The sequence below is a fragment of the Bufo gargarizans genome, chromosome 8, assembly GCF_014858855.1.
Source record: "Bufo gargarizans isolate SCDJY-AF-19 chromosome 8, ASM1485885v1, whole genome shotgun sequence".
In the NCBI taxonomy this organism is placed as follows: domain Eukaryota; kingdom Metazoa; phylum Chordata; class Amphibia; order Anura; family Bufonidae; genus Bufo; species Bufo gargarizans.
In genome coordinates this window covers 150954415-150977466 of record NC_058087.1, presented here as the reverse complement: position 1 = coordinate 150977466, position 23052 = coordinate 150954415, and the positions used below count along the sequence as shown (strand labels likewise).

The 23052-nt window shown below is 44.8% G+C and overlaps 1 protein-coding gene across 1 annotated transcript in view; it reads right to left on the bottom strand.

Moving 5' to 3' along the window:
- Positions 1-23052, bottom strand: part of ZC3H7A (zinc finger CCCH-type containing 7A) — a 115140-nt gene that overhangs the window by 39722 nt on the left and 52366 nt on the right. The window contains exons 8-9 of the mRNA XM_044304174.1: positions 14010-14043; positions 9012-9283 (exon numbers count right to left, since the gene is read on the bottom strand). Coding sequence (XP_044160109.1) covers positions 9012-9283; positions 14010-14043 — 306 coding nt within the window. The remainder of the gene's footprint in view (positions 1-9011; positions 9284-14009; positions 14044-23052) is intronic.

Here is a 23052-nt window from a genome sequence, read left to right as displayed (position 1 = left end):
AAACCCCCAGAAACCGTTGGAATGCTTTCAGAGAGGAGGGCATTACCCACTCTAGAATAGCCTGCACTTTCCCGGATCCATCTTAAAGGATTGGGGTGTGAGAATATATCCCAAAATAGAATTTCCTGTACTCCAAATGTACACTTTTCACTTTTAGCGAATAGTTGGTTCTCTCGAAAAACCTGCAGTACCTGTCTAGTGTGGCTAATGTGAGAGTCCCAGTCAGGTGAATAAATAAAAATATCATCCAAGTAAACAATCATAAATTTTCCAATAAATTGTCTAAAAATATTGTTGACAAAATTTGGGAAAACCGCCGGAGCATTACTTAGACCAAATGGCATTACCAAATATTCAAAGAGACTCTCAGGGGTATTAAAGGCAGTTTTCCACTCATCCCCCTCCTTTATTTGAATGAGATTATATGCCCCCCTGAGGTCAAGTTTAGTGAACCAGTGAGCTACAAGAATTTGGTTAAACAGGTCTGGAATCAAGGGCACGGGGTACTGATTCTTGATGGTAATTTTTTTTAATTCTCTATAATCAATACACGGCCTCAATCCATCATCCTTTTTTGCGACAAAGAAAACCCTCACCCCCATAGGAGATACCGAGGGCCTAATATGCCCTTGCAGTAAACTTTTCTTCAAGAAATCCCTCATAGACTGCCATTCTGGACCGGACAAGTTATAAATATGACCCCTAGGATATTTGGATCCCGGAACAAGGTCGATGGCACAGTCATAAGGTCTGTGAGGGGGGAGGAAATAACCTCGGACATGGAAAAAACATCAGCAAAGTCGCTGATGTATGAGGGAAGAAAGTTGGACTCCGCAGAGACTCCGGCCTGAATAACAGGTAGACAACAAGAATCACATTTCCCCCCCCCCCCCCATTTCTTTAATTTGCCCGTGAACCAGTTGATAATAGGATTATGAACCTGGAGCCAAGGTAGACCCAGAACGACCTCCACGGGTAAATTTTTTAGAATAAAAAAAGAAGTACACTCCATATGAGAGACCCCCACAGTCAAGGTTACTTCCGGGGTACAATATTCTACTGTCCCGCCCACCAAAGGTGTGGAATCAATGGCAATAATATGAATAGGGTTAGCGAGGGACATGTTGTGCAGACCAAGGGAAAGAGCAAAGTTATGGTCAATAAAATTAGAAGCAGACCCAGAATCAACAAATGCCTTCCAAAACCCCTTACTGGAGCCAAAGGAAATAACCACTGGTAACTACACTTTCTCTTTAACCACCTTGGGAAGTACCTAATCCTTCTGGGCATCTGGACGTGAAGATCTCCTGGAAGGAGGAACTTTAGGACATTGCCGTAACCAATGATCCAATTCTCCACAATAAAAGCAGGCACCCTTTTGATATCTCTGATCTCTCCTGGTCATTCCGAGCTGCATGGGCTCCTCTGGATGATTCTCAACTTGGAGTCTTGAGGGTGATGGTTCAGGTGTGACCACTACCAGTGGAGACGTCAGTTTTTCTCTTAGACTTGACCGACGATTTAGCGAAAGACAAACAGCTAGAGTCATAGTCTGTTCTAAGTTGTCAGGGAGAGGGTAACTGACCAACATATCTTTCACATTTTCTGAGAGTCCTAACCAGAACTGACATCTAAGCGCTGGATCATTCCACCCAGAGGAAACGCACCATTTCCGAAATTTGGTGCAATATTCCTCCACGGGTCTGTCTCCCTGACTAAAGGACCTTAATTGACTCTCAGCAACGGCCACCTTATTAGGTTCATCGTAAAGCACACTTAAGGCCGGAAAAAAACCCTCAACATTAGTTAGGCAAGGAGAATCCGTGGGGAGAGAGTAAGCCCATTCTAGTGGGTCTCCATGCAACAAAGAGATAATGATGCCAACTCTCTGTTGTTCAGAACCCGATGAGTGTGGGTGCAAACAAAAATACGGCTTACAGCTCTCTTTAAAAGTCAAAAAATGCTTCCTGTCCCCTGAAAAAAGATCAGGCAGTTGGACATGAGGTTCAAGAGTCATAGCGGAGGAGGCCGCTACAGGTGGGGGCTGCCGCAATTCCTGCTGCTGTAACCTCTCTGTCAAATCCTGCATCATTTGGGTGAGACTATGTACCTGATTAGAAAGGACTCGCATTGGGTCCATGGTATTAGGTAAGGCCTGTGATTCTGTCACAAATGGTAGGGATAAGTGCAGCACTAAGCTCCACCCACACCCCTATCCCTTCCTACTTGCACAGTCCGTCCTGACGGTGTACAACTGGGCGGCGATCCCTAGCTTAAGTACGTGTGGGGGCTTATAGGGAGAAACAAAAGTGGAGAAAACAACAAAGCTAGGACAAAACACACAGAAACAAACACAATATCAAGGGAATACCAGGGGAAACACCAAAATCAACGTCAAATACAAGCCCAGGTCAGGAGTCAGGAGGTCACGCAGTACAAAGGGGTAACACAGGATCAAAAGTCAAATTCAAGCCGAGGTCGAGTACACAAAGTCACAAATGCAAGCAAACGTTAGTGAGGTTGAAAGACCAATCACAGGCAACCTGTGGCCAGCAGGCTGCCTGTTAAATAGCCCCAACAGATGAGTCACGTGACGTGGCCAGCGTCATGTGACTCGCATCATACACCTCAATGCAACTGAGTGCCGATTCATTCCTATCGGCGCTCAGCTCCCCTGCTGCTCGTTGTCTAGGGGATGGAGAACGCCGGCCAAGCCGAAGAGGTGCGCGTGGCCGGGTTCTCCCCGCCGTCACTGCTCCACACAGATGGGGTGCCGGCGGCCCTGCAAGAAGAGCGCACGTCACCGGCTCCCCTTTACAATTCTAGTATACTGCGAGTACATTTTACTATACTGTAAGTACATTTTTTGCATTAGAACATATAACTCTTAAACCTTGAACAAAGTTATCTAGAGCAAGGTTACCGATTTATCTGACAGGTCCCTGCGCTTTCTCCCAAAAAGGGACTGCGGGCTTAATATAACAACCGTATAAGAACCACCAGCCCCTCGGTCTAGTTAAGACGCCTAGTGGTGAGGCGTGGCTCAGATATATATGTCCCACCAGAATACAAAAGAAAAAAGAACACAGTTGCTTTGCATCACTTTCCCCGCACTTTCTCCTCAAAAATCTACACAATACTTTTTGAACCAAGCATATTTTCTGCTCTCAACAGAAGCATTAACACAGTACTATCTATTATTTTAAACGGTATATCAAGTAGCTATCATCCCTGTATGAAATACTACCTCACACACAGACACATTACCACACTCGCTCAATATGTTCGGACAGTCCGATAGAACTGCAAAAACTGTGTCTCATTCCGCAGCCGCCTGTGGACCAGCAGCCCGCAAACGATGTTCATGACTGTCTAGCCATCGCAATGCCTCCCTGGGGTCCTCAAAGAAGTTGGTTCTTCCTAAAGCGACAACACGTAGTCTCGCTGGATACATCATTGAGTATGAGATATTCAGGCCTCGCAGTCGCTTCTTTATATCCAAGAATCTCGCCCTCCGCTTTTGGACCTCCATGGAGTAATCTGGAAACAGCGACACTTTTTGGCCGCCGATGGTTAGATCAGGCTGCTCACCTGCTTTTCTCAGAAGTATATCTCTGTCCTTATAATGAAGAAATTTCATAAGAACAGGCCTGGGTGGAGCACACAGTGGCAATGGTCTGGTGGGGACCCGGTGGGCCCTTTCCACGGCAAAAAGCGGAGTTAATTTCTCTGATCCAAAGGTATCTTTCACTCACTTTTCGAAATAATCAGTAGGGTTATTTCCTTCAACCTTTTCAGGTACCCCCACTATGCGTACATTGTTCCTACATGAGCGGTTTTCCAGATCATCTTGTTTCGCCATTATAAGAGTCAGCTTTTGATTATGTTCGGTAGATTCTCTTTTAAGAGATCGGATAATGTCCTCGACTTCTCCCACATGCCCCTCCAGGGCAGTCGTGCGTTCCGCTAAACGTTTCAGGTCATGGCGGACTATGGACACATCCTCCTTGATGGAGTCCATCTGCATTCTAAGGGCTGTTAAGGATCTCCCACATTTAGTGATAGCTTTCAGTACATGTTTAAGTGTGGGTTCTTCTATATCTGAGTCTATAATGTCCGTACTGGCGTTCCCTTTACCAGGCCTCAGTGCGTCATAACTGTTAGAGCTATGATTATCCTCTGCACTTCCCCTCTCCGTGTCAGGATCAGTGCCTGCTGGTGTTCCACCTCGTGTTCCCCTGGCATCTGTGGGGCCCGAGGAGTAAGTGATATGTGCGAATCTCCCCAGCTTGGCAGCTGTCTCGCGCTGTATGTCCTTCGCGTGTCACTGCACCTTGGTGTGTCAGGGCCGGCACCATCTTGCAGCTCTCTGCAGGGCCCTTTAGTGTCTCTCTTCCGGGCCATGACGATTCACCCGACGGCGGAGAGGATCTGAAACAGGGTCTATCAGGCGTCGGCTCAGGTGAGGTGCTTGGGCAGCCGGGTAGGTGCAGGTTTTAGGGGTTCTTTGCAGGATATTCAGCCTGGATAGTGCAGGAGCTCTGCAAAGCACGTCTGCTCACATCGTTTGTGGGTACTTGAATCGCGGCGACAAGCCATCTCAGAAGAAGTGCACCTGATGTTACAGCTAGGAATCATCGAGGAGTCAAAAAGTGAATGGGCCAGTCTTAATACCCAAGCCGGACGGGACATTACCATTCTGTAACAACTTCCGCAAACTTAATAAGGTTTTCAAGTTTGACGCATATCCCATGCCCAGAGTGGATGAGCTTATTGAGAAGTTAGGCCAAGCCCGGTATTTTTTTAGTGTTGGACCTCACCAAAGGGTACTGGCAGGTACCCTTGATGGAGGCTGCCAAGGAAAAAATGGCTTTTATACCACTAGAGGGGCTGTATCAGTACAAGTTATTACCCTTTGGTCTACATGGCGCTCCCGCCACATTTCAAAGGCTAATGGACATTATACTCCGTCCACATAGTCGGTACGCTTCGTCGTACCTGGACGATATCGTTATCCACGGCACCGACTAGGGAAAGTCACCTACCTAAAGTTCAGGCGGTAGTGAACTCCCTTGTGAAGGCTGGCTTAACCGCTAACCCAAAAAAGTGCACAATAGGGTTAGAAGAGACCAAGTACTTGGGAATGTAATTGGGCGCGGAACTATCAAACCTCAGGTGAACAAAATTGAGGCAATTCGGAATTGGCCCCGACCTGTCACTACTCGGCAAGTAAAGTCGTTCCTGGGAATGGTGGGGTACTATATGAGGTTTGTGCCCCACTTTGCTACAGTCGCCGCACCATTGACAGGCCTTTTGAAGGGACGCAAGTCAGTGATGGTCCACTGGAATGAGCAGGCGGAAAAGGCTTTCTCCGCTTTGAAGTCGACCCTGTGTGGGTCCCCGGTTTTGACGCCCCACTTCAAAAGGGAGTTTATAGTGCAGACCGATGCGTCCAAGGTAGGTCTCGGTGCTGTACTGTCTCAGGAAGTCAACAGGGAGGAGCATCCCGTTGTCTTCCTCAGCCGGAAGCTCACCCCAGCCGAGACAAGGTATAGTATAGTGGAGAGAGAGTGCATGGCTATCAAATGGGCACTCGAGTCTCTCCGCTATTATTTGTTGGGGAGAAAGTTTTGTCTGGTGACCGACAACTCCCCTCTCAAATGGATGAGCCAGGCCAAGGACAGAAATGCCCGGGTCACCCGGTGGTTTCTGTCTTTGCAGAATTTCAAGTTTTCGGTGGAACACAGGCCGGGCCGGTTACTAGGAAACGCGGATGCCTTGTCCCAGGTACACTGTTTAATGTGTGTCCACCCCCTCAGGGTTGAACAAAGGGGGGAGGTATGTAGGAAGGAACAAGGGGCCATCATTGATGGTCAGTACGTATCACCGAGGTTCCTGACCTCGTGAGGTAAGAGCTGTTTTTTCCCCCTGAAGTGTCAGTATTGCAGATTGCAGTCTGACACTTCAGCTGTTTAGTATGGCTGTAAAGCTGATCCGGGACGGCTCTTACTGGGAGTAGCCAAGCTGCTGGGTGGGTGGCCTCTCCCCACATTCCAGGTCGGGTGAAAATGGCCCGGTCCTTAAGGGGTTAAAGTTATCGGTATCGGCATCTAACCTTGCAGATATGACGATAATGCGTCCAGCGCGCTATCACAGAATATGAGTGCGCACAGGGGAGGAGGAGTCACTCTCTTCCTCCCCCCTGTGCCACGCTACCAATGATAATTAACGTTTAATACAGGAGGTGGTGCCCAGCCTATATAACAGGAAGCTGCGATCAGCGGAAGTTAACCCCTCTGGTGCCGCAGCTGAGGGGTTAACTGCTGCTGCTGATCGCAGCTCCCTGTCAGAGGCAGGGTGCCAGCTATGTGATTCTGCGCCAACACACCCGCCTCCTGTATTAAACGTTAATTATCATTGGTGGCGCAGTGCGCCCTCCCCAGTATTAAAAACATTGGTGGCGCAGTGCGTCGTCCTCCCCCTACCCCCCAGTATTAAAATCATTGGTGGCGCAGTGAGCCCCCCCCCTACCCCCCAATATTAAAAACATTGGTGGCCACAGGGTCCCCTCCCCTCCTCTTCATTGGTGGCAGTGGCAGCTTCTGATCAGAGCCCTAGCAGTGTAATCCGATCAGTTACCATGGCAGCCAGGACGCTACTGAAGCCATCCATGGCTGCCATGGTGAGCTCCCTGCTGCTGTGTGTACTATGCACAGGGCAGCAGGGAGAGTATGAAGTCCTATTCACCCTAATAGAGCTCTACTATGGTGAATAGAGCTCTATTAGGGTGAATAGGACAAGGGATTAAAAGATCCCAGGTTCTAGCCCCTAATGGGGGAAATAGTTATTAAAAAAAAGTTTAAAAAAAAACAACCAAAATATTGAGTATAATTCACCCCCTTTCCCAATTTTACTTAAAATATATAAACAATAAATAAATAAACATATCACATATTGCCACGTCCGAAAAGTCCAAACTATTAAAATATAAAAATAAAAAAATGTGGTGAACGCTCTATCTGGAAGAACTGGCATTTGCTAGAATCTGGCTCAGATTTAAAAAAAATTACACCATGGAGGTCCCCTAATTTTATTTAGAAGGGTAAAAAAACATACGGGATGAATTGGTGCGGAGGAGATTCCAGCAAAAGCTCTGCAATTGAGAGTACATACTACAATGGAACTATAGATGTGGTTATGGCTTCTTTTCAATATCTTTGCACTGATAAGGTACTACAAATAGGTAATATTCAATTTATGGCACGTCACTTTATTACGTGTTGGGTGGATTTAGTAGTCTATATTATGTACGTGCAATTATTACATTCCTTGTAAGATAGAAATGACCTATCCTCTTTTTTATGAGTTATACAATGTTCTTATATGTGGTTATATATGATGTTTGTATCTTTTATATTATATTGTATTGGATGATACACACCTGGAATCCAGTTGAATAAGTGTAGGAAGGATACAAGGTGGGTTTCCACCTCCTTCCAATAGGTCTTGAGAAAGCATCTGCTAAGGTGTAATGGCTGTAGGCCCTTCTTGGGTTGATCGTGTTATACCAGTGTTATGTACCCACTGAGGAGGTGATAAAGGATAGTGAATTTGTCCTGAGGCGAATGCCATGCAGTTTCTTCTGCACTTGGATGAATAATAGGAGGTATTACACTGTCCGATTTTCAAACAGTGCAATTGAACAGGCAAACTGAACATGAAGGGAACGATTGCTACTGCAGTCATTTCTGTTCTATTCATAATCCTGATGAAAGATCAGCTGACAAATGAGCATGTGCTCGCTCATCGGCTGATCGTCTGCTTAATTATACAAGCCAAATATCGTGACTGAGCCTTCCTATGAACACCTGCTTCTGATAATTTGCCTGATTGTTCTCTGACCTATAAGAGGGGATGATATCATGTTATCCTCCCCTGGGGTCATCTGAAGCCATACCAGCTAAGATAAGAGCTGTAAGTACAGTATATGCAGCTTCCACTTCATCCTGTGCTGTAGATAAGGTTGGATTGCAGCTAGAGCTGTGAACCTGGCCTTCTTGGAATCTAGTTGCATTCTAGTAGGAGATACAGCTCTTAGAGTAGATCCCTCTACCTCCAGCTGTCCTTGGGATAAGCAGTTTTATTCCCTTTCTTGATGCCCAGCTGTGCTCAGTATAAGCACCTAAGGGATTAATATATCTTTATGGTGGAAAACGCTCAGTTTTAATGAAACAGCTCTAGGATAGGCCATCACTAGCTGATCAACGGGGCTCCAACACCCAGCCCCCTGGTGATCAGGGTGTAGCTCCGTCACCAGCACTACACAGCACCATCAGCAGTGTAGTGGAGGTAGCTTGCTACTGCAGTACTGCTCCCATTGAAGTCAGAGCTGGTCACTGCAGTGCTGATGCAGTTGACTTCAATGGAAGCAGTGGTGTAGTAACAAGTTCCCTCCACTACAGAGCTGACAGCACCAATTCCTGCAACAGAGCTACACTCTAAGGCTACGTCTACACGACGACATTTGTCACGCGACATTTTGTTGCACCAATGTCGCGCAACAATATTTATAATGGCAGTCTATGGTGTCGCACTGCAACATGCTGCAACACAACAGTTGCCGAGAATCCATTCGAAATGGATTTTTCTGCGACTGTTGCGTCGCAGTCGCAGCATGTTTCAGTGCGACACCATAGACTGCCATTATAAATATTGTTGCGCTACAAATGTTGCAGTGTAGTTATTGTCACGTGAAAAAAGTCATAGTGTAGACGTAGCCTAACAGCTGATGGAGCACTGGAGCAGGGTTAGGCCCCCGCCAATCAGCTAGTGAGTGATGGCCTATCCTCAAGATAGGCCTTCAATTAGGAATAGCTGCCAACAGATGGATTTTGTAAAGCTTAAGGATTATGTTGCAAAATAGGAATACCCCACAATATGACATCTAAAGAGATAACATTCTGTAAAAACAAAATAAATCTAAAGAATAAATATATTTCCCATTATCTCACCATGTTCAGCCCATTGCATGACGGCACGGAATCGAGCATGCGATCCAGTTCATCCCCAATTATTTCATCATGCAAGGTTGACAGTGGAAATAAAACAGATGCATCACTACTTATAAGTGCTGAAGGGAATATCCCAGTCTCAGAAACCGGAGGCACACTTGGAGAGACTGGATGGACTGGAACTGGTGATGTCTCTCTTAATGGTTCATTGTTCAGACTCAGTGTAGAGAAATGCACGTGAGGAGGGTCATGGCCATCAACTTCAGGCAGATCTGAAATACAACACATACATGTAATGCCATTGGTCTATGCTTTGGTAAAATCAGTTTCAAACTTGTTTTGCTGTACAGCCGGCTCCCCTTGTGTCATGTGACCATTTGTCATGACACAAGGGCAGGGATGCCGTTGAAGTTGCCAGGAGCCAACGTCAGGAAGCAGGTAAGTACATCTTCCCTTTGCAGTCCGTCAGACTTTTGAACAACCCCTTTAAGTATACTGCTCTAATACAGCCATGTGCATGAGCCATGAAACTGCGTAGGGCAGGAGAAATATTTGTGTTCCTGCTGTGTTCAATTCTTAGGGGATTATGTAATGTAAATATAATGTAGATGTACAGTACAGACCAAAAATTTGGACACACCTTCTCATTCAAAGAGTTTTCTTTATTTTCATGACTATGAAAATTGTAGATTCACACTGAAGGCATCAAAACTATGAATTAACACATGTGGAATTATATACATAACAAAAAAGTGTGAAACAACTGAAAATATGTCATATTCTAGGTTCTTCAAAGTAGCCACCTTTTGCTTTGATTACTGCTTTGCACACTCTTGGCATTCTCTTGATGAGCTTCAAGAGGTAGTCACCTGAAATGGTCTTCCAACAGTCTTGAAGGAGTTCCCAGAGATGCTTAGCACTTGTTGGCCCTTTTGCCTTCACTCTGCGGTCCAGCTCACCCCAAACCATCTCGATTGGGTTCAGGTCCGGTGACTGTGGAGGCCAGGTCATCTGGCGCAGCACCCCATCACTCTCCTTCATGGTCAAATAGCCCTTACACAGCCTGGAGGTGTGTTTGGGGTCATTGTCCTGTTGAAAAATAAATGATGGTCCAACTAAACGCAAACCGGATGGAATAGCATGCCGCTGCAAGATGCTGTGGTAGCCATGCTGGTTCAGTATGCCTTCAATTTTGAATAAATCCCCAACAGTGTCACCAGCAAAGCACCCCCACACCATCACACCTCCTCCTCCATGCTTCACGGTGGGAACCAGGCATGTAGAGTCCATCCGTTCACCTTTTCTGCATGGCACAAAGACACGGTGGTTGGAACCAAAGATCTCAAATTTGGACTCATCAGACCAAAGCACAGATTTCCACTGGTCTAATGTCCATTCCTTGTGTTCTTTAGCCCAAACAAGTCTCTTCTGCTTGTTGCCTGTCCTTAGCAGTGGTTTCCTAGCAGATATTCTACCATGAAGGCCTGATTCACACAGTCTCCTCTTAACAGTTGTTCTAGAGATGTGTCTGCTGCTAGAACTCTGTGTGGCATTGACCTGGTCTCTAATCTGAGCTGCTGTTAACCTGCGATTTCTGAGGCTGGTGACTCGGATAAACTTATCCTCCGCAGCAGAGGTGACTCTTGGTCTTCCTTTCCTGGGGCGGTCCGCATGTGAGCCAGTTTCTTTGTAGCGCTTGATGGTTTTTGTGACTGCACTTGGGGATACTTTCAAAGTTTTCCCAATTTTTTGGACTGACTGACCTTCATTTCTTAAAGTAAAGATGGCCACTCGTTTTTCTTTACTTAGCTTCTTTTTTCTTGTCATAATACAAATTCTAACAGTCTATTCAATAGGACTATCAGCTGTGTATCCACCTGACTTCTCCACAACGCAACTGATGGTCCCAACCCCATTTATAAGGCAAGAAATCCCACTTATTAAACCTGACAGGGCACACCTGTGAAGTGAAAACCATTTCAGGTGACTACCTCTTGAAGCTCATCAAGAGAATGTCAAGAGTGTGCAAAGCAGTAATCAAAGCAAAAGGTGGCTACTTTGCAGAACCTAGAATATGACATATTTTCAGTTGTTTCACACTTTTTTGTTATATATATAATTCCACATGTGTTAATTCATAGTTTTGATGCCTTCAGTGTGAATCTACAATTTTCATAGTCATGAAAATAAAGAAAACTCTTTGAATGAGAAGGTGTGTCCAAACTTTTGGTCTGTACTGTATATATGTAAGAATCACTAGATGTGAACAGCTACACAGCTGGATGTAAACAAGAGTATTTCCATTCACTGACAGAAAGCAGGACGTCAGCAGGTCACATCCCTGAGCATATGGAGTATTTCGATAATGTATTTTTATCTATATGCATTTCCCTTTTAGAGCACATGCATTGTGTTTAGTCCCTGTTTTTATGCCCCATTTCCTGCTGCTCTTGAACAATCCACAAGAGCAGCTCACACCAGTGCTTTACCCACATGACGAAGAGCACTTTTTTTTTTTTTTTCCTGAAACACATAAGCAGAAGCACTTTTTTACAATTCTTTTTAGGCTTATCTCAATTGGAGTCGGAAGGCACTGTAAAGTTTACAGCCACATGGGACCTTTCCCCCATCACCCACAATCAGGCCACGTTCAAAGTTTAGGAGACCAGGTTAACCTATTATGTCTTGAAATAAACAGTCTGATAGCTGCTTTCATCCAATACCAGGAATACATTGGTAACAAGTACTTGCCATCAAAAGGGCTGTCCAGACAATTCAAATTCTTTTAAAACAGCTTATGCCAGGGATGCTCAACCTGCGGCCCTCCAGCTGTTGTAAAACTACAACTCCCATCATGCCCTTCTGTAGGCCGATAGCTGTAGGCTGTCCGGGAATTATGGGAGTTGTAGTTTTCCAGCAGCAGGTTGAGCATGCCTGGCTTTGGCACTTCTGGCCCCCTGCCGTTTCTCTGCTTCCTGGTTCTTCTTGACATGCAGGAAATGTCTGCTTGGCCAATCACTGGCTGAGGTGGCATTTCCTGCATGTCGAAAAGGATCAGTCGGAAAGGGAGTTGGTGAGGTACTGACTTTTATTATTTTATACCACGGGCTGCCTTTATAAATGTAAGCACACATACAACCCCTTTATGTATGATGTGTTAGATACACACAGATACATACAGTACAGACCAAACGTTTGGACACACCTTCTCATTCAATGAGTTTTCTTTATTTTCATGACTATGAAAATTGTAGATTCACACTGAAGGCATCAGAACTATAAATTAACACATGTGGAATTATATACATAACAAAAAAGTGTGAAACAACTGAAAATATGTCATATTCTAGGTTCTGCAAAGTAGCCACCTTTTGCTTTGATTACTGCTTTGCACACTCTTGACATTCTCTTGATGAGCTTCAAGAGGTAGTCACCTGAAATGGTTTTCACTTCACAGGTGTGCCCTGTCAGGTTTAATAAGTGGGATTTCTTGCCTTATAAATAGGGTTGGGACCATCAGTTGCGTTGTGGAGAAGTCAGGTGGATACACAGCTGATAGTCCTACTGAATAGACTGTTAGAATTTGTATTATGGCAAGAAAAAAGCAGCTAAGTAAAGAAAAATGAGTGGCAATCATTACTTTAAGAAATGAAGGTCAGTGTCCCCAAGTGCAGTCACAAAAACCATCAAGGGCTACAAAGAAACTGGCTCACATGCGGACCGCCCCAGGAAAGGAAGACCAAGAGTCACCTCTGCTGCGGAGGATAAGTTCATCCGAGTCACCAGCCTCAGAAATAGCAGGTTAACAGCAACTTAGATTAGAGACCAGGTCAATGCCAAACAGAGTTCTAGCAGCAGACACAACTCTAGAACAACTGTTAAGAGGAGACTGTGGGAATCAGGCCTTCATGGTAGAATATCTGCTAGGAAACCACTGCTAAGGACAGGCAACAAGCAGAAGAGACTTGTTTGGGCTAAAGAACACAAGGAATGGACATTAGACCAGTGGAAATCTGTGCTTTGGTCTGATGAGTCCAAATTTGAGATCTTTGGTTCCAACCACCATGTCTTTGTGCGAAGCAGAAAAGGTGAACGGATGGACTCTACATGCCTGGTTCCCACCGTGAAGCATGGAGGAGGAGGTGTGATGGTGTGGGGCTGCTTTGCTGGTGACACTGTTGGGGATTTATTCAAAATTGAAGGCATAATGAACCAGCATGGGTACCACAGCATCTTGCAGCGGCATGCTATTCCATCCGGTTTGCGTTTTGTTGGACCATCATTTATTTTTCAACAGGACAATGACCCCAAACACACCTCCAGGCTGTGTAAGGGCTATTTGACCATGAAGGAGAGTGATGGGGTGCTACGCCAGATGACCTGGTCTCCACAGTCACCGGACCTGAACCCAATCGAGATGGTTTGAGGTGAGCTGGACCGCAGAGTGAAGGCAGAAGGGCCAACAAGTGCTAAGCATCTCTGGGAACTCCTTCAAGACTGTTGGAAGACTATTTCAGGTGACTACCTCATGAAGTTCATCAAGAGAATGCCAAGGGTGTGGAATGCAGTAATCAAAGCAAAAGGTGGCTACTTTGAAGAACCTAGAATATGACATATTTTCAGTTGTTTCACACTTTTTTGTGATGTATATAATTCCACATGTTAATTCATAGTTTTGATGCTTTCAGTGTGAATCTACAATTTTCATAGTCATGAAAATAAAGAAAACTCTTTGAATGAGAAGGTGTGTCCAAACTTTTGGTCTGTACTGTACATACAATGGCCAATTTCACAGGAAACACTTATGTTTCATCTGACATTATAACTTGTCTACAGTTTTCAGATGATATAAGCATTTATGAATATTAACTGGGAGATCAAAACAAACTGTGGGGCCACAGAGAATAAGGTGATGAATCCAGACTATGGGCCACATACGGATCCTGTCCAAACAATCGAAACAACACTGAAACTACACATGCAGAAAAACTCACTTACCTGGCTCTATCTGATCTGCAAAACTATCAGACATCTGCAATTTGAATTAAAATGTATCAATGGCTGCTAAATGCTGATAAACATTGCATGTCTTCCATATAAAATATCCTCAGTAAAGTACTAATTGAGTAGATTTGTTATCACAAGAAAGCAATATTAAATGGATTCTAAAGGATGTATTACACTGGCAGATCATTAGCGATCATCTTGCAGTGAGATACTGTTGCCAATTTTGATTTTTAAGCAGGTTTGAAGGGGTGTGCTTAAAGGGGTTCTGCAGTTTGTTTAAACTAATGATCTATCCTCTGGATAGATCATCAGCATCTGATTGGTGGGGGTCTGACACTCGGGACCCCTGCCGATCAGCTGTTTGAGAAGGCAGCGGCGCTCCAGGAGTGCCGCGGCCTTCTCACTGTTTACCACAGGCCCAGTGATATCACGACTAGTATCAACTGGCCTTGGCGGGGCTAAGCTCCATTCAAGTGAACAAAGGATAGATCATCAGTTTAAACAAACTGCAGAATCCCTTTAAGCATGCTTAAAAATCATGCTAAAGGGCCGCAACGGTATCGCGCAGATCAACAGCTGTGGACCCAACCTGCTCCTACCAGCTCAGTGCGGTGCTCCGGGCAGAAGCCCAGCTGATCACACGATCAGCTGTGTTTCTGCCCAGCGGGATGAGGGCCACATGCATCCCGTGGGCTGCGGGTTGTGCACCCTTGGTCTAAATGCACTATAATCTTAGACCACCCTTATTAGTACAGGACTGCATGAATAGTACTGCCACCGCTGAGACCAGATCAGTAATTTTATCTCTATACTTACTCCCAGTCCCTTACATACTGGCTGTGGAACATATTGAGAGGACTCCTGAACATGTGCACATAATGGACATGACTCAAGGAAGAATACTCTCTATGCATTACATGGCTGGTTTATGGGTGCACATTGGGGGAATGGGGGTGAGCACAGATTAAAAAAAATTACTGATCTGAACTCTGTGACGGCTGTACTATTCATACAGTACTGTAGTTAATAGAGAGGGTCCAAGGTGACAGAGTCTTTTTAAACCCATGAGAAAATTAACTATATTCATGTCAGACCTTATAGATGTCTGGTACTAATGTATGTAGTCACAATCTAATACAATGATGCTTAGTAGCTTCACATATAGAGGCTAAATATAATATGTGAGGCTATGTCCCCATGGGATTCATCATGCCAGAGACCTAATATGATGACTGGGCATCCATTAAAAGCACACAAAGTTTAGCAGTATAAGGGGCTATTCACATAACATTTGCAGTGTGCATTGGAAAGCTTTACCTCTGACTGATGTATACATCAAAGTCTTCAGACCCCTTCATTTTTTCACATTTTTTTTAATGTTGTGGCCTTGTGCGTAACTAATACAAATTCCATCCCCCCATCATCCTGCACTCATTACAACATAATAAGGAAGTGAAAACAGAAAGTTCAAAATCTTAGCAAATTTTTTGAAAAGGGAAAACTAAAATCTTACATGGACATACCCTTTACTCAGGATTTAGTTGAAACACCATCGGCAACTATTACAGACTCCAGTCTTCTTGGATATGATGCCACATGGTTTACACACCTGAATTTGGAGATTCTTCCATTTTTCTCTGCAGATCCTCTCAAGCTCTGTAAGATTGGATGGGGATTGTAGGTGGACAGACATTTTCAGGTCTCCAGAGATGTTTGAGAGGGTTCAAGTCAGGGCTCTGGCTGGGCCACTCAAGGACACTCACAGAGTTGTCTCTAAGCCACTCCTGTGTTGTCTTTGCTGTATGATTAGAGTCATTGGGCCAGATTTATCATTACACTTACATCTTACGCCACTTTTACATATGTCCAAAGTCACTTTTGGCTAAAAAGTCAGATGTATTAATGATCCTTCAATACTGTGATAAATGTGGTTTGACGGTAGCAGTTTATCCTTCAGTAAGCGGCTTTACAAAAGTCGCACGTCTTTACGAAAAAGTTGCATGTTCTATTAAAAAGTCGCATAAGATAAGCATGATCCTCACTGGAGTGAAATTGCGCAATTTTTTGCGACTTTTTAAATTGTCGCAATAGTAAATCTGTCTAGAGATTCATCTACATAAGAAAACACGTCCACTTTCAGAAAACTGGCGAGCATAGCGCAGAGCCAATAAAAGTCGCTAATTTGTGTGCAGTTTTAACGATTGCGCAAAAATGTGCGACTTTTTCACTCCATTATTTTGACTTGAGCTAATGATAAATCTGGCCCATTGTCTTGTTGGAAGGTAAATCTTAGTCTGAGGTCCAGAGCACAATGGATCAGATTTTTATTAAGACTATCTCTGAACTTTGCTCCATTCACCTTTCCCTCACCCCTGACCAGTCTCCCTGTCCCCCACAGCATGATGCTGCCACCACCATGCTTCACTCTTGGGATGGTATTCAGCAGGTGATAAGCAGTGCCTGGTTTCCTCCAGACATAACACTTAGAATTGAGGCCAAAAAGCTCAATCTTGGTTTTATCAGACCAGAGAATCTTGTTTGATTCATGTGTCTTTTATGAGGAGAAGCGTCTTTCTGGCCACTCTGCCATAAAACCCAGGTTGGTGGAATGCTGCAGTGATGGTTGACCTGAAAATTTCTCCCCTCTGAAAACAGAATCTTTAGAGCTCAGCCAAAGTGACCTTTGGGTTCTTGGTCACTTCTCTTACCAAGGCCCTTCTCTCCCACTACTTAGTTTGCTGAGACACCAGCTCAAGGAAGTCCTGGTTGTTCCAAACTTCTTCCATTTAAGAATTATGGAGTTATGCTCTTGGGAACTTTCAGTGCACCTTCAAAACTATGCTTAAACAAGTAAATATAGCAAAGGGTAGTATAATATAATTTGACATAGAAAACCTTCCCTTATTAAAATATAACCTTTGAGGTGAAGGATTTAATAGGGACACTGAGGTTATCTTGTCCAGTAAAACCTACACCGCTGATCCTCTTCTCTATGATGCTTGAGACTTCAAATTGTAAGAAGGACAACACACTTTGTCCCGCCACAGTTAAAATGTCTGGCAGAGATTATCTTATGGTTAATATCTGTACGTCTGAATATTAGACATTTTGTGTATCTAGGGGTATTCTTAAGTATTTTAGATAAATATATTAAAGGTTACATTTTAATAAGGGAAGGTTTTCTATGTCAAGAACTTTTAGTGCAGCAGAATTTTTTGTACCCTTTTCCAGATCTGTGCCTCCACACAAATCCTGTCTCTAAGCTCTACAGGCAGTTCTTTCCACCTCATGGCTTGATTTTTACTCTGCTATGCATTGTCAGCTGTGAGACCTTATAAAGACAGGGCACCGTCTTTCCAAATCATGTTCAACTGAATTTACCACAGATGGATTCCAATCAAAGTGTAGAAACATCCCAAAGATGAGCAAGAGAAATGGGAGGCCTCCAGATCTACATTTCTTTTTTTAAATCAGATTCTTTTTATTAAAGATTTTTCATATTAACAACAAAGACAGAACACTGTCCCCCCCCCCCCCTCCCCCCTCCCCAACCCCTGGGACAAGAGCAGTCGAACAACAGCACATTATAGGATGCAGCAAGTCATTACCACAATTGAGCACATCACAGTACAGAAACACAGTGTTACTCAGCGGTACCCAGAATTTTACGGTCTAAACAAGTATGTGTAAACGCAAAATCATACCCAAGATACACCTGCTCCTGGAGATCCCCATAAGTAGATTATCCCCTTTAATTTTTCGAGTCCCCTCTGCCCCCCCAACCATACTTAATCACGCACCCCTCAGTCACTCCCCCCATCGCTCACACCCCCTCCATTCCTTCACAGTTGTATATTATAGTGTTGAATCCAATTCGACCATATCTTCTCAAACTTCTTTAAGCAATTCCTTTTTTGATATACATATTTCTCCAATCCGATCATCGCATGTATTTTTCGCTCCAGTTCTTCCACTGAAGGCGGTTGTCTACTCAACCAGTAAAATGCTATTACTTTCCTCGCCTGATACAATATCCTAATAATAGCTAATCTTTTCTCTTGCCCATATTTCTCAGCATTCACACACCCTAACAAACACACCGACACTTTCATACTGATTTCCACATCAAAAACGGTTTTCACCAATTTGCCTACCCCCACCCAATACCTCCTCAGCCTGGGGCAGTTCCACATCAAGTGAACGAGATCTGCGTTCGCTACATCACACCTTGGACAGCAATCATCACTCCTGTACCCCATCTTTTTCAACAGGACCGGAGTCCTGTATACTCTGTGCAGTAACAAGAGCTGAGATACCCTTTGAGCCTCACTAACTGCAACTTGGGTAAAATCCTCTAGGACCGCATCCCACTGTTCCCCTGTTAAATCCGGGGCATCCCTTTTCCACTTGTCATACAACCGGAATTCCTGCTTCTTAAACTGCGCTTCCATAAGACACAAGTAATTTAATGATATCACTCCTTTCGTACCTCCATTTGATTTTACCAGGTCTACTACTGCGTTTTTCTGTGCTTGGCCAACCGCTGCTACTTTGTCTTGAGCGCTTAACGCGTGCCTAAGTTGCAGGTATACATAGAATTGGGACTTCTGCAGCCCAAAATCCTGTTGTAGACTAGAGAATTCTTTAAGAACATTATTATCAAACAATTGACCCATATATTTCAGTCCCAAAGTACTCCACACCTTCACTCCACTAACCTTGTTCACCTCAGTATACATAAAATTCGGCCAAATAGGGGTGATATCTGAGTAGCCCTGAATACCAATGATTTCTCTGACCTTCCACCAAACCCTATGAATGGAATGAAGCGTCTTAAATGCGTTACCCTTCGCAAGAAAAGTACCATCCTCCAGAGCAGATCTCAGGTTTTGACAGCCCACGAGAGACTGAATAATTTTACTTGCAGTTCCCAAGCCATCCGTCGATTCCCATCCTCTCATATGCTGCAATTGTGCCGCCAAGTAATACATCCTTGAATCCGGAACCCCCAAACCTCCCCCAGTCTTTGGTCTGCACAATGTTTCCAATTTAATACGTGGGATGCCTTTCTTCCAGATAAGGTCCCTGAATATTGCGTTAACTACACGGAAGATCCTAATAGGAAGCCATATAGGGGCATTATGTAGCACATACAGAAGTTGTGGCATCAGAATCATTTTTATCAGATTAGTCCTGCCTATTATTGATAGTGTCAGTTTTGTCCACGCATTGACTTTCTGTCTAAACTTCTGTATCAGCGGAGTAATGTTCAACCGTTCAAATTCTAGCTCACTGCGTGAAACCTGGATACCCAGGTATTTAAAAGATTGAACCACCTGCAAACCCTCCACACATGCACCGATGTTAGTAGTGTCCGCCTTCAATGGCATCAGTACCGACTTATTCCAATTTATGCACAGGCCTGACATTCTCCCAAACCCATTGATTACTTCCATCGCCACCGGTAGAGACTCCCTCCAATTATCCATAAATAGTAGCATATCGTCTGCATATAGTGCTACTTTCTCCTCTAAGGGCCCGTATTGAAAGCCTTTTATCCCCACCGAAGATCTAATGGTCGCCGCCAGGGGCTCAATGGCTATCGCAAACAACAGGGGCGACAGAGGACACCCCTGTCTCGTCCCCCTATGGAGAGTGAAGCTATCTGACAGATTGCCATTCACCCTAACCCTAGCCGACGGTCTACTATATAAGAGCTGAATCCACCCAATAAATGACTGGCCAAACCCTAACTTCTGCAACACCTTCCAAAGATACCTCCACTCTACACTATCGAAAGCTTTGGCCGCATCTAGAGATGCGACCGCCGCCTCCGAGGTCTGTCTCTGACATTGGATATTTAAGTATAAGCGCCTAATATTAACCGCCGTAGCCATATTTGGCATAAAGCCAGCTTGATCCGGATGTATAAGAGTAGCTATAACCGAATTCAGACGATTCGCCAGGACCTTAGCCAGTAATTTAATGTCTACCTGAAGTAATGAGATTGGCCTATATGATTCCGCCTCCAAAACATCTTTACCCGGCTTCGGAAGAACCACAATAGTTGCCTCAGTCATACTAGAAGGCAGATTTTTCTGCTCCATTGCCTCCTTAAAGACTTCCACTAGTTGAGGTAGCATGACCGAGGCAAAACGTCTGTAGACCTCCACTGGCAAGCCATCTCCACCCGGGGCCTTATTATTTGACATACTCGCCAGCGCCAATTCCACCTCAGTAATTGTTATAGGGGAGTCTAACTTACCACACTGTTCAGAAGTGAGTCTAGGCATATGTAATCCCCCAAGGAAGGAGTCCATGTCCTCATCAGAAGCGGACAAACGAGATGCATATAAATCAGAGTAAAACCCCCTCATAATCTCCAATATGCGCTCCTGAGCAGTACACAGAACTCCATCTGAATCCCTAAGAGCTGCTATATAATTAGGTGGACGCTGGGCCCTGGAAATTAGAGCCAGCATCCTCCCTGTCTTTTCTCCCTCCTCGTAATACAGTTGTTTCTGGAAGAATTGCTTATTCCTAGCATTCATTAATAGTCTATCGTCCAATTCTTTCTGTGCCCCCTTCCACAATTCTCTGCGTCTATCCACTGGTTCCATTATATAGTTAGCTTCCGCCGCCTCTACTGCTCGCGCCAACTCCTGCACCTTAGCTCTAGTCTCACTCTTCTTCCTGTTAACCTGTGCTATAAGTAACCCTCGCAAGTAGGCCTTCATAGTGTCCCAGACTATTAACCTCGTACTGGTAGGCAAATTAATCCTAAAAAACTCCTCTAATTGTCCTTTGACCACGCCTACCTCCGGCAAAATAGGCAACCAGAAAGGGTTAAACGACCACAGCGTACCTCTACCTATTCTAGCTGGCCGAAAAGCTGCAGAAACTGACAGAGGAGAGTGGTCCTGTCAGCTGTCGGGGAAGGTATGCAACGTCACGTATCACTGTTCCCATTTCTGCATTAACTAGCGCCATATCAATTCTAGACAACGAGTGAAATGTACTAGAACAGCACGAATATTGCCTAACCTGCGGATTCCTCTCCCTCCAAATATCCACTAAAGAAACCTCCCGCAAGAGTCTACCAAATGCCGTACAGTCTCCCAACTCCCGTGTCTGTATCCCCATCCTATCCATCTCAGGATTTATCACGTTATTAAAATCTCCCAACACAATAGTTGGCACTCCTGGGTAGTCCATCATAAAGGTAAGAACTTTCCTAAGTACTAATGGGGAGTATGGGGGGGGGGATATACACTCCACATATCACACAGGGCTGGTTATATAGGGTACCATAAATACATACATAGCACCCCTCAGCATCCACCTTGCTAGCAAGGCAACAGAACGGTATACTCTTATGTACCAAGATACTGACCCCTCTAGCGTACGTAGAATATGTGGAGTGATATCCCGCCCCCACCCATGCCATTCCAAGCAAATGTACCTGTTCCGGCAACAGGTGTGTCTCCTGAAAGCAGCATATGAGAGGATGTAGCGGACGGACGCTTTCCAAAATCGCCTTTCTTTTAGTCTTGTCTTTGATCCCACGTACGTTCCAGCTAAAGAATTTAACACAGTCAGCCATTAGTGTTACAGTATAATCTCATATCCACAATAAGGACCTCACCCTTTACTCCGACACTTCTGACATTGTGCTCTGGAGGACGGCACTTCCACATCCGTTCCCCACACAGCCCGTCATGCATCCACACATACCACAACTTGTCTTGTCCCGAACCCCGCCCCAAAACTTTCCCAAACTGTAAATCCGCCATCAGGTGGCAGCAACTCAACTTCAGTCTACAATTCACTGGGCTAACCGATTGGCCCCACACCACGCCTATCAATTAGGCCCGTGGGAGTATACTGTACCAAACGGTAAGTCCAGCAATATTCCCCGGCTATCTGCCGGAGGGACGTAGCCTAAACTAGCTACCTAACTTTTCACTGGTAACCTAGAAACAGTCACTTTACTTCTAGAAATAACTAATCTCCCTTTAGCTTCCCCCATCTTACCCGGGTGAAAACATGTCGCTTAGAGCAGAAATATAGAACCCTCAGTGGCATTCAGGATAATCCACTGATTCACCCATATTATCCTGACCCACAATCAGTTTGTAAACAGTTAAAGGCGTCCCTTCCTACACCTGTGACGGATACATTTTCACATACATTTAGTGCATTATGATTTCACATTGCCCATAACCCAGCACAGTTTCTCCTCCATTTCCACAGCTCTCTTAATTGGGGCATATAATGCTGCACCATAAACCGATATATAACCTGTAACAGGAAACTGTATGTAGGTAAGGCATTAGTGCCAATACTCCGCCGGACAAATACAAAGTCTCTTCAGGCAGGCGGCTGGATATCCATCCTCCGCAGCCAATCTGGTAAATACACTTGGTAAATAAACTCCTTACATAACTACGAGGAGGAGAGGGAAACCAGCAATCAGAAAAGACATTGAAATAGTCACTAGCATAATGAAAACTTAGTCCCATTAAGTAGGATTTTGAAGCTCCATCTTGATCTGCCGCTCGTTCCTGTCCAGCCACTTTGCCGCCTCTCTAGGATCCTCAAAGAAACTGGTGGTATTCAGGGCCACTACACGCAATCTGGCCGGATATAACATAGAGTATGAGACCTGCAAGTTTCTCAGTCTCTTTTTAACCTCCATGAAGCGAGCCCTCTTTTTCTGTACCTCCATAGAGTAATCCGGGAACAGTGAGATTCTGTGTCCATCAATGGAAAGTTCTGGTAGCTCCCTGGCCTTGCGCAAGAGAATATCCCGATCTCTGTAATGCAGTAGCTTGGCCAGAACTGTTCTCGGAGGCGCCCCAGGAGGCAAAGGCCTAGTCGGCACCCTATGGGCCCGTTCAACAGCAAACAGAGGAGTCAATGCATCCTGCCCCACCGCCTCCTTCAGCCATGCCTCAAAGTACTCAGTGGGGTTCCTCCCCTCCACCTTCTCAGGCACCCCCACTATGCGCACGTTGTTGCGGCGCAAACGGTT